General features: G+C 46.4%; 2 protein-coding genes across 2 annotated transcripts in view; one reads left to right on the top strand and one right to left on the bottom strand.

The window, feature by feature from the left end:
- LOC119394783 (beta-mannosidase-like) overlaps positions 1-12,650 on the top strand; it is a 163,995-nt gene that overhangs the window by 4,454 nt on the left and 146,891 nt on the right. Inside the window, exon 3 of the mRNA XM_049415987.1 lies at positions 3,246-3,394. Within this exon, the coding sequence (XP_049271944.1) occupies positions 3,246-3,394 (149 nt within the window). The remainder of the gene's footprint in view (positions 1-3,245; positions 3,395-12,650) is intronic.
- The window catches only part of LOC119393937 (uncharacterized), a 635,915-nt gene that overhangs the window by 558,185 nt on the left and 65,080 nt on the right, over positions 1-12,650 (bottom strand). The gene's annotated exons all lie outside the window — the stretch shown is intronic.

Below are 12,650 nucleotides of genomic sequence, written 5' to 3'. Positions count from 1 at the left end.
TTATAAACTGTAGTTAGTTTTGTTACTGAACAATTCTTACAGTAATTCTAGTAGTAGAACCCCGCTAATACGTTTTTGAAGGGACCGTAAGAAATAAACGTAAGACCCGGGAAACGCAAGAGCCGAGAAACAAGAAAAACAATATTTAATGGTACAAAATATTTCAATGCTAACGCATGAAAAAAAAAAAAACCGTGCAACGTTCCCTGGTGTGTTTACGTATATCGGAGCAGCACGAAAAGTTTTTCGAACATGCAGAGTCATATCCTTTTAATAAATCCAGTGCCACGACGGCCGACACCTGGCAAGCGGTCACTATTGACGATACCTTCGCAAGATTGCCACCGGATGCGTCGGCGTCTCCGAGCGATAATGTAGCACTGTTGGCGTGTCAGATCACCGTGGCTCGTCGTAGACGGTGAAATTCCTCGCGAAGGTGAAAGTACTCCCGAAAGTGATCGTCGAAGAAAAGGGCGCCTGCTCCATCAACTCCTAACCTTCGTTATCGGCGCACGCACTGACGTGCTCAGCCACGATCTAGCCGACAGATAGAACCAGGGAGCTGAGAACGGTGTCATCCACAGAAATTCATTCAACAAATGTGATTCTTTTGGCACAAACAGTTTTAGGCGTGAAATAACTAGGCAAACGCAACACGGCTAGCGCGACGAGTCCGACCCCGAACCGCGCGAACTCCTCGGACAAATAACTATGATGAGTCCACGCCAATGCGACGTCGGAAAAAATGCCATTATCGAAGGCCTTACTTTTGCGAGCAATAAAAACAAGTTTAAAACCAATTACGTCATACACGCCATCTTTGCAACTCGAATCTCGAAGACTATGCCTTTGTTCGCGGCAACCGAAAGCACACGTTGTGCGTGTGGCTTGCGCCACTCATGCGGCTAATCTTACGGTCAAGCCAGGCCAAGCTGCGTGAAAAGTCAACACGTCCGCTCTCTTCCGTGGTCGCTCGGCCGGCTCAAAGCGTACTTCGCGACGTATCATACGGGAATGGTCCCGCAGCTGCGACGCAACAGAGGGGTTTCCATTACATTGGATCCTAAAGGAATAACTGTGCCGGGTCCAGTGTAAAACGACGTAACAGCCGGGAAAACGCAGCAGTGAGGAAAGTAACAGCAGTGTTCTTCTTATATGGCCAAGTTGAATATACTAGTCACAGTAGGTAAAATATAGAACACGAGTTAAAAAAGAAAAGTCAGAAAAGACAGACTACGCAATAACTTCCAATCTAGTCTAAAGCATACATCTTACAGGATTTCTTAAAATTTTAAAGCGCGAACTAATTTTCAAGGTCTGATTTTTAAAATGCCGATGCCTTAAGGGACAATAAATGGTGATGATAAATTATCATGGACGTGTAAATTGCGATTATGCCTAAGGAAAACAGCGACACTTGCAAGTGCGAGGGGAGGCCCGATAAATCGCGACAGGCAAGAACGAACGAAATGCCGATGCACGCACTGTCTTGCAGACCTGCAGCTCGTGCTTGCCTTGGCGTCAGCCATTTTACAGCTAGCTGGTATATGATGAAACTGCGCCATCAAAGAGCCAAAATTGCTCAACACTAGCAACTTTTGACAATTTTTCCAGTACACTTATCGAAGCTGAGAACTTGTTTCGAGTGGTAAATACCAGACTCGCGCATATTTTTCTGGGCCTGGAATCATATACAAACGAGGATTAGCTGTCTTTTGATATAAGCCAGAATAACGAAGGAACCTTTGCTCCGAGGACTGGGCACTTCAGAAACGCTCAATCCTTGGCTTTAATATTCCAGCGCCTTTCAGTGGTCAAATGGCTTTTTTTAAAACTCGGCAACCGAAAAAAGAGTTATACCGCGGTATAGAATCATGATTGAACACAGTTAAACCCCTAGCCACACATACGCGTTATAACGCGTGAGCGCATGACGTATAGAATCGGCGTCGCGTCGCGTTCTTATGGAGGAAGACGGTGCGCAGCTACACGTTTAATCGGAGCCATGTTTAATGAGTTGACGCGCTTCGGGCAAATGCCACCAAGACATTAGACAGTATCACCGCTCAGGGTGGCATGAAAAAGAATGGCTACACTTTGTTGACAAAAAATAATTCCTAAATGAATAAAGTGATGTCTAAAGTGCGTCTCTTTAGCAAAGCACAACAGCAGAGCTATATACCCACGAGATCGGGAGCCCCGACCGCTCCGATGCGAGCACATTTCGCTTATGGACAACGACACCGGCCGTCTCTGCGAAGTGGCTCACTTCGCTTTCACGTTCGTTCATCACATCGAGGACACTGAGAAAACTAACTGGATTTTTTAATGGACGACATTAGAATACAAATGTTAATAGTGTTGTCGAAAATAAGCGCTGCACGATGAGCTCGCTCTGGATCGCAAACGGCATCGGCCGAGGCGTCCGCCTATAGTTTGGGCTGTGGCCTACCGTGCCCGTGTCCACCAACGGAGCCGTCAGTGCATGCGAGCTGTTACGGCTTGCTTGTCGCTCACGAAGCCATGCTTTCATATACTATGTTCTTGAAAAACGAGGCAGTGTTGTGCAGTTCTGTTTCCATTGGAGCTCTTGATGAGGATAAGAAGTTTTACGGTTAACGTAACGTACCGAGACACTGGATCTGGACGGAGCACGGACACTGCTCGATCGTTCGTCCTGTGGTTTGTCTGAACTGTCTCATGCCGCATGCCGGGGTATATTACGTCGGCTTTGCGAAAATTACCGATTGCACCGCAAGCCATCCACAACGGTGCACGACTTCACTGCGACAATTACACTGATTGGATATAATATATATACGCAAGCACTCTCGCAGCCAGCATAGAGACATCTACACGCGCGCAGCTCACCACTCGGAGAAACTTGTGTCACATCGAAACGCCGTCACGGAAATGACTTGTGCTTCACGTGCTGCTCATATGCGCGCGACGCCCTCAGCAGCTTCCGGCGCACGACGCAAGAAACCTGACAACACCCTAATCCGGCCCCCTCGGCTGACGCTGACGCGGGCCATCGCGTGCTGGCGCGTTCCAAGCGCGTACGTGTGGTTGCGGCTTTAAAATTCCTGAGAATTAATGACATTATTAGAAGAGACAGTGAAGATGGAACGCCCCAAGTTACATACTTGCAGCTACCTCGTAGTTGCATGTTTTCACTGAACCGCTTGTCAAATGTGCCACGCTATTTATATATTTATTATTTTTTTACATTGCCGTGTTCGCAGTTCCTAGGTACATAAGATATAGCCGCTATGTAAAGCTCGTGGCTCACGGCATCGACACTGCCTGCACGGTGACGTTGAACGGCATCGACGTACTCAACACGAGCAACATGTTCGTCCGCTACGAAGTTGAAGTGATGACCATGATTAGGGTGAGTTTTGCAGTGCTTTTATTATCACTAGTAGAGTAGTGACCCTTTCACCTGCAGCCCGTCTCCGTGCAAAGACGACATACGGGACAGCGACGCTGTATTGTTTTAACAGAGTCCTTCATTGAGGATTCTGGTATGACGTTCTCTGTCTGCGTGTTGAGCTGACGTGTTCGGGGTTAGGTCCCGTGACCTCATGCTGAGCAGCACCACGTCACATAGCTGCTAAGCCAACGGCTAAGCCGCCACGACGGTTGGTCAGAGAACACTGCAACCGACTGGGATGGCTCCAGGATTTTTTTTCTCTTTCTTTTTTTCTTTTTTTTGCAGTGACACGCTATGTAGTGCACGTGTTCTTGAATATTGAGTGGTGTGACTGACTCGATCGCTTTACCAAGATGATACGTGATGTCTTCCCGAATATCTTAGGGATGATGCGTATCGATTACTGAGCTGTTAACTTCGACGAAGGTTGTATATTTTTCTGTTGCATCGCAGTTGCTTGAAATTGAATGTTATAGCGCTGAATAAAAATATTATAACGATCTAAATGTCCACAAAAAAAATGTTTGTTCGTTTACGTTCTGTTTTCACTGTGAGCTAAACTAATATATAATACTTTCTGGGGTTCCACGTGCAAAAGCCACGATATGATTGTGAGGTACGCCGTAGTCGTGGGCTCCACAAATTTCCACCACTTGGGGTTCTTTAACGTGAACCTAAATCTAAGCGCACGGGTTTCTATAGCATTTCGCCGGCATCGAAATGCGACCGCCGCGCTTGGTATCGAACCCGCGAAGCTTAGCCAAGAACGCAGCACCTGCGTTCGATAATTTTATTATTAAGTAGTTGTAGAATAGGGCACGCAGAAATAATGTTCAATGGGTACAATACGCTATTGCGGTCACTTAACGTGGGTACCCAAGAGGATAGCGTATGGCGCATGCGCAGTGGTGACAATCACTAGCGCAATGCTTTGTGTACCCTATTTTAAAACTGCCTATGGTTATGATATCACCACCGTTGAGGCTGTGTATATGAACGAAAGGTCGTGTGAAGTCATTTACATTATATCAAAGAATTGCTGTTTTATTTTTCACCCGCCACGGTGGTCTAGTGGTTATGGTGCTCGAGTGGTGGCCCGCAGGTCGCGGGATCGAATCCTGGCCGCGGAGCTCGCATTTTCGATGGAGACGAAAATGCTTAAGACCCGTGTACTTAGATTTAGGTGCACGCTAAAGGAGCCCCCGAACACTTTGTTAGCATGGTCAGAAAACGCTGCTGATCGGTAGTCGAGGCTCTTGAGAACACGCGAGCCTAACATTATGGTGCAGCTAAAGTCCCTAGATTTTTCCCTGTAAAAAGGACAAATCTAGGGACTTTAGGCGCAGCATGCCGCCTGGAATTTACAAATAATTCTCAAAGTAAGCTAGAAATTGTTCCCTCTTCTTTCTACAAATGATGCCATATACACGAAAGACCGCGCCGTATACCCAAATTCAATGTCATTGGCTAATTTGAGCATCATGATCTGCAGAGTTACTGCGGCCGTCGCAGGAAGCCGTCTCGTGCCCGCGCTCGCAATCACACTGAAAGTAAGCCGCGCGTTCGAAGAAAACAAAAAGGAAAAGTGCTCAAGGTCATGACGCGCGCGTGACGTAACTTCTTTCCCCCGTGCCATCTCTCCCTGCTTAGCTTCCAGTGCTTTCGTCGGGACGAGCGAAGAGAGAAAGCAATTACAGCGTGCGACAAATCTCTGACTCCGCTCGTACTTGACGGATTCTGAAAGATTTTGCGGCTGTCGATTCTTGAAGCAATAAACTTCTTTAGTTAAGCCATTCGATGGTTACTTGGAAAGGTGTTACAGGTACCCTTTAATGAACACCAGGGGGTCAAAATTTCCGGAGCCCTCCGTTACGGCGTCTCTCATAATCGAATCGTGGTTCCGGGACGTTAAACCCAGCAATTATTATTATTGCTTTATTGTTTATTTTGGCGACCCGCATATGCAGAGAAACAATAGCATCGTGGTGAGCTGCGAGTCGCCGCTGCGGTACGCCTTGCGCAAGCACGAGTTGCGAGTGAGCAGCAATACGACCCCCGTGTACCCTCTGTGTCCACCAACGGAACAGAGGGGCCAGTGCCACGTCAACATGATTCGCAAGATGCCGTGCTCGTTCAGCTGGGACTGGGGTCCATCGTTCCCCTCCACCGGAATCTGGTCAGTGCTCTAGCACCCGCGTTTAGAACAAGCTTGCGTAATCTTGCCCTCATGTTACCGATATTCTGTCCGGCCAGCACGGCGGCTGCGGGTTCGGTTACGTCACAGCTGAATGGCGAGCGAGAAATGGCCGCAATCATGCATGCAATGAGTATAGGCTGTGACGTAAGTTTTTGTGCTCCCGTGCAGCATTCCAGAAAGGAGGTAATTAAAAGGGTAATTATTTTAACTTGCTTAATTACTGTTCCAAATGATGTCTTTGAACATCTTATGATGCCTGCGGCTGCAGAACAAACAATTGTGAAGGCATCGAACAAGTATCGCATTTCCCAGATTTTTTGAGCATTTTGGACACATTTCTTGAAACACCCGGTGCTCTGCCCTCGGCCAATATGGCTGCCCCCCCCCCCCCTATAAGCGATGACAATTCTGGTCTGTTATCAAGAATGCGACACATCTGTATACGAGAGCACATCTTCACGCTTTGCTTTTTGTGTTTTCAATATACACCTGAAATCAGCCTACACTAACCATCCCAACTTTCAATCGTTCTGAAATCTAAATGCTCCCGGAGCATACAAAAGAAGTTATCCTTTGGAGATTGTCGAGAGGTAATATTAGCTTTCAATCCGGTAATCGGATAGTTGACCGCAAATGTTTCTCCATTTCTTTGACAGGAAACCGATTGAACTAGTGGTCTACAACCAAGCTTTTATTCGAGACGTTACTGTGACGACGACACCAAAACGTGAGTGTGAGGCGTGGGCGACGTCGAAGTAGATTAACGCGGCAAACTTTGCTTACCATAGTAGAAGCTAGGAGACACATGCACGTCATGTGATAACTGCTTTCGAAAGCAACAATAATTGTTCCCTGTATAAACCACCATGTCTAAACGCGAACACATTTTTTTCTCGATTGTAGCAGCGAAATTAGGAAGCGTAAATTTACAGGCAGTTTATATTTGTTACGCTTTATTTCCACTGCGCTAATAAATGTGCAGAAAAGTAAGGTCCGCATAGAAGAAGTCTGCATAAATAAATCTTGCATAGAAATCTAAGGCTATTGGTTGTGTTAGAAAGACCGGGAGCACTTAAATAACTAGCGTTCGCATCATGACCGCTTTCAATGCGATGTCACTCAGGAAAGCGTAAGTTACTTTCGGGTTTAAAAAAAAAACACTTATTAAATTCGTCATACATTTCTCGCAAAGGCCTGCACACGCTGTCTTGTACGTACTCAAGTGATTTACATTTTGAACACCGCTCTTCGAAGCACAAAAATGCTCTTACGGTAGTAGTGTTCGTAATAGCATTATAAAATAGTAGCGAAGTATTTTCATCATTACTGTGGCTTATTGGCGATACAGGAACGAAATACGAAGCATATAGATGGAATCTAGAAGTCGGCGTTTTCTTCACGCTGTCTCGGCATGCGCCGAAACATGGCATCATATCGATCAGCCTGGGCGCCACAGTTTTGCACAGTTCAGTGGTGCACTTTGCGAATCTGACGAATCACGGGAAGTGGCGTGACGATTACCGTGGAAAAGTGACGGTGCCCGTCAGCATCCCAGGCGTGAGTACCCTATTTCGCACGTGTATTTCGAGCGTTAGTGTAACATCACGCTTATGTGAGGAAGCGTCATAGGCTGAACTCCCTATCACCCCCCCCCCTTTTTTTCAAAAAAAAAAGAAAGAAAGATACAGAAAACTACAGAAAGATTTTGTGCGTGCACAACAGTTTGCTCGCGTGGTTGCAGTAATAGGTTGTTTGAATGTTTGACCCGTTTTATTACGAAACCACAAGAACCTTCCTACTCTATTATTTATATTTATTTATTTTTCACTCTCAGGGACAACTGGTATTGCAGAAGGGACTGGGACTTAGAATGAAAGAATTGAAGAAAAAGCTATCTACTCATGCAAATCAAAATAGTTATTGTGCAATGTTAGCTAATATATTGCTACGTAGCTAACCCATCAAGAGCCAGACATTCTGCGTACAGAAGACGACAAAGAGGACTGGCCTGGCTGTCTGCTGTGGGTGCTGTCCTCCATCTTGCTCGATGCTGTGCACATCTGTGTAAATACACTTGTAAATAGTCACGCCTCGTGTCATTTTCCGTAACATCTTTGTGGTGGAGGCGCTGGTTGTTCCCTGTACCCATCACGAAGCTCCGCAACGGCCGTATCATCGCGGGTCCGACCATGTCACAAGTTGACGGAACATCGTCTTCACCGCCTGTCCCTCCCGTGGCTTCTACCTACGTAGTCCTACCTCCTGCTCGTGATCCTGGCGTATTTTCCGGACAGGATGGCGTTGACATTGACAAATGGATCAACCTGTATGAACGGATCAGCGCCAGCTATAGGTGGGACCCGACCCTTATGCTCGCCAACGTACTTTTCTACCTTGATGGCCCACCGCGGGTGTGGTTCGAGACGCACGAAGCAGACATTACGAGCTGGGAATCTTTCAAAGAGAAGATCCGCGACCTTTTTGGCAACACCGCTGGACGGCAGATGGCTGCGCGGAATCAACTGGCAACCCGAGCACAGACCTCTACCGAATCGTACGTCGCGTACATTCACGACGTCATCGCCCTTTGTCGCCAGGTTGATGAGCACATGCCTGAGTCGGAGAAGGTATCGCATGTGCTAAAAGGAATCGCAGACGATGCCTTCAACCTGCTTGTTTACACCAACGTTGCCACCGTCGACTCAATCATCAAAGAGTGCCGACGGTTTGAACAAGCCAAGAGCCGCCGTATAACTCAGAGGTTTACGCGGCTTCCCAACACGGCCGCAACCTCATCTTGTGAAGCCGCTCGCCAGCCGCCCACCTATGACAACGTCACACGCATTGTTCGTCGGGAGATTGAAGCTGCCTGTCCTGCTCCCGTCCAACCACCAGTTTTCACAACACACACCACTGACCCTTCACAGCCATCGGTGGCCTTCATTCAAGCTGTCGTCAGGCAAGAGTTTGCAAACCTCGGTCTTCCATCCGCATGTCCCCTGACTCGCCCTGCAGTAAGGCCTTACTCCCCAGGCAACGCTCGCCGATCCTCTCCTACATTGCCCCTCCGCAACCCTACAAAATGGCGAACACCCGATGACCAGCCTATCTGCTTTTACTCTCACCAGCTAGGGCACGTTTCTCGCTATTGCCGTCGCCGTTGGTCAAACCCACCACGCCACACCTACTCTACCTACATGCGCCCTACCACTTCTACACGTTCAGCCGCTGCACCCTCCAATGTCTACTTGTCCTCTCACGGACATGCTCTCCATGTATGTCTCATCTGACCACCATGACTGGGACCTGGCGCTACCTCACGTGACCTTCGCTTACAATTCATCGCGTCATGATACCGCCGGTTACTCACCTTTTTATATGCTCTATGGCCGTGATCCGACGTTACCACTGGACACCCTACTTCCGGCTACTACATCTCCGCCGAGCGAATACGCACGGGATGCTATCGCTCGTGCCGACCACGCGCGTCAGATAGCCCGCTCTAGGCTGTCGGCTTCACAAGCAGCCCAGAAGACCCTCTACGACAGCAGGCATGTCGACGTTCGTTTCTCGCCTGGTTCCGTAGTTCTTCTGTGGTGCCCGGTTCGTCGTGTTGGCCTGTCCGAGAAGTTGTTATCCCGCTACATGGGTCCGTACCGTATCGTCCGCCAGGTAACGGACGTCACCTACGAGATCGTTCCCGTTTCCGAGACTAGCCCACCTGCAAACACGCCCAGTGACGTAGTGCACGTCAGTCGGCTAAAACAATACCGCCCTCCTTCTGAAGAACATGGTTAAAGCGCACCGAGACGGCGCTTTTACCGCCGGGGGTAATGCTACGTAGCTAACCCATCAAGAGCCAGACATTCTGCGTACAGAAGACGACAAAGAGGACTGGCCTGGCTGTCTGCTGTGGGTGCTGTCCTCCATCTTGCTCGATGCTGTGCACATCAGTGTAAATACACTTGTAAATAGTCACCCCTCGTGTCATTTTCCGTAACAATATCACGCAACTTGATGCTGTCATCAGTAGCAATAAGGTATGTTTTAGCTACTATAATGTGCTAATCAAAATATAGTTAGTCGAAAAAGCTTTTTTGCATGAAGATACCTACTTTGTGATCGCGATCAATGCGATGGGATACGTGCTCTGGATGAGTCAGTATAGTGGATTACGTGAAAGACAATGTTGATACAACTCGGGGAACAGTATTAGACGAGAAAAAAAGAATTGGTCGGTCGGTCGGTCGGGGATCGACCGCTAGCGTAGATGCATGCATGCACGGTTGTTGGGAATGTATTTTTGAACCGACGCATTGATTGTAATTTGTCATAACGTTTTTTGATACTGAGCAGCCAAACTCTGATCCCCTGCTTACACAGGCCATAGAAATAGAGCGCTGGTGGCCGTCCGGCTACGGGAGTCAGAAGCTGTACCACCTCAACGTATCCATGTCTGTCGATGATGAGAAGTGTGAGAAGGCTATCAGATTTGGGTTTCGCACCGTTGAACTCGTGGAAGATGCTATCTGTAAGTCTCCCTTCAACGTATTCCGATCATCGTTTCCATAGTGAAGAGATTGAAGTGCTTGATTGCTTCTTGTAGCCCGCGAGGCATGGACTGTATATTAAGCGTGCTTGTCACATCATCAGATCATTAATTCTTTTATTTCTCATTTTTTTTAAACTTGTGACTCAATATTCGTGAAGTTTTGATTTATCGAACGATGAAGAGCGTGTGATCTTATAAAAATACACTTCAAGGGCGTTTAAGTAAGTTTGTTCTCGATTTAATTTCGTTTAGTTTCAATCGTGGTTGTGCGTGCAATAGCGAATATGCACTATGTATCGTTAATATCCATGCAACTACAAGTACGTGTAGCTATACACATGGAGCCGATAATCACTTTATTTCTTTCTATGTAATAATTCCATCGAGGTTTTTTAAAGGCGGTCTTGATATGACTACCTCATGTTAAGTACACTGGCTACTCCGTTCTATCTATCTATCTATCTATCTATCTATCTATCTATCTATCTATCTATCTATCTATCTATCTATCTATCTATCTATCTATCTATCTATCTATCTATCTATCTATCTATCTATCTATCTATCTATCTATCTATCTATCTATCTATCTATCTATCTATCTATCTATCTATCTATCTATCTATCTATCTATCTATCTATCTATCTATCTATCTATCTATCTATCTATCTATCTATCTATCTATCTATCTATCTATCTATCTATCTATCTATCTATCTATCTATCTATCTATCTATCTATCTATCTATCTATCTATCTATCTATCTATCTATCTATCTATCTATCTATCTATCTATCTATCTATCTATCTATCTATCTATCTATCTATCTATCTATCTATCTATCTATCTATCTATCTATCTATCTATCTATCATCTTTTCTCGATGCGTGCTTCCCAGCCAACGGCACTCAAGGTGCGGAGTTCTACTTTAAAATCAACGGTGTGCCAATATTTGCCAAAGGAAGCAACTGGATTCCAGCGGACATCTTTCCGGAGAGGGTTAAGAAGACATACATCAGAGACCTGCTGCAATCCGCCAAGGTGGGCTTCCCCCTGTACCCACCCCAGTTGTGGGGTGGGTACAGTTCTCTGCCAGTTCTCTGCCTTTTACGGCAGAATGTCCTTATTTTTTCCAATATTAATTTTTGTCCTCTCTCTCTCATTTTCTGCCACCAATGCTCTAACCGTTTCTTATTTCAATCGCGGGTGTGTTCAGCTTTCCATTGTTGTGCCTAAAACACAAGGCTCCATGTGGGCTCGTGCCCAAACATACACCTGGGTGAATATCTCCACATTCAATCAGAACATGCTCCGCCGTTTCCTTATCTTCCCCACAGCATCTGCATTGTTCTTCTTCTTTACTGAATCTCGCTTTATAACAACGCGTTCTAAGGCAACCCGATCTGGCTTCAAAGAGTAAAGCGTTTCCCCTTGAATTATCGTAAAATGCCTCTCTCCTTATTTCATTTTAGCCCTTTCGGTAGTTAATCAGAGCCGGTTTTTTCTCCATAGCTGCCGTCCAGTAAGTCCTCTCCGCCTTTATTTAACGCTCTTTGTTGACATATTGCTTACACTACAAGCAGTATGTTTACTAGAGAGCCTCCTAGTTGTTTTTCTCCACTGTTTGTCCACGATCTTCCTATACAAATAACGGAACACCTTCTCTGCCAATACACTCTCCTTCATATTCCTTAGCCTCTCTTAGAACATTATTTTGCTCTGAGCTTCCCTCGCCTCAAAACCTGCCCATCCCATATCGCCCTTTACAGCCTCATTTGTCGTCTTCCCGTGAGCACCGAACGCGAAGCGACCCACAGTCCCTTGGTTTATATCCATTCCCGATTGCACCTCGGCCCTCATGCACACCACTGAGTTCCCTAAAGTAAGCCCCGGAACCACTACGCCTTTCCACAGAGCTCGAAGCACCTCGTACCTATTGTATCCCCACAACGCTCTGTGCTTTATAAGTGCAGCATTCTTCTTTCCTTTTGCTGCCGAGGCTTTTTCTTGTACCTTCATCTGTCTATCACTCTCATTTACCCATACTCCGAGGTACTTGTATTCGCTTACCCTCGGTATTTCTTGGCCTTGTATTGACACCGCCTGATCATTGGGATCATGGAATACCATCAATCCACATTACCTTACACTAAATTCTAGTGCAAGAGCTTCACCTTCCCTTCCGCATATATCCGCCAGCCGCTGTATATCATCTTGACTGTCCGCAAATAAGACAATATCATCAGCATAAAATAAACCTGGAAGCTTCTGCTCAATCATCACGTCGCCCTGTTTGTGTGACAGATTAAAACCAATGTTGCTACCTTCTAGCGCTTTTTCCATACTCACCATGTACAGCATGAATAACAGCGGTGACAAAGGACACCCCTGTCTCGGCCCCTTGCTAATCTCAACGTTCTCTTGAAGTTTGAAGTTTATTTACAGTTTTGACAATACATGGT

The sequence above is a fragment of the Rhipicephalus sanguineus genome, chromosome 5, assembly GCF_013339695.2.
Source record: "Rhipicephalus sanguineus isolate Rsan-2018 chromosome 5, BIME_Rsan_1.4, whole genome shotgun sequence".
NCBI lineage: Eukaryota > Metazoa > Arthropoda > Arachnida > Ixodida > Ixodidae > Rhipicephalus > Rhipicephalus sanguineus.
This window is presented reverse-complemented; position numbering and strand designations above follow the sequence as displayed.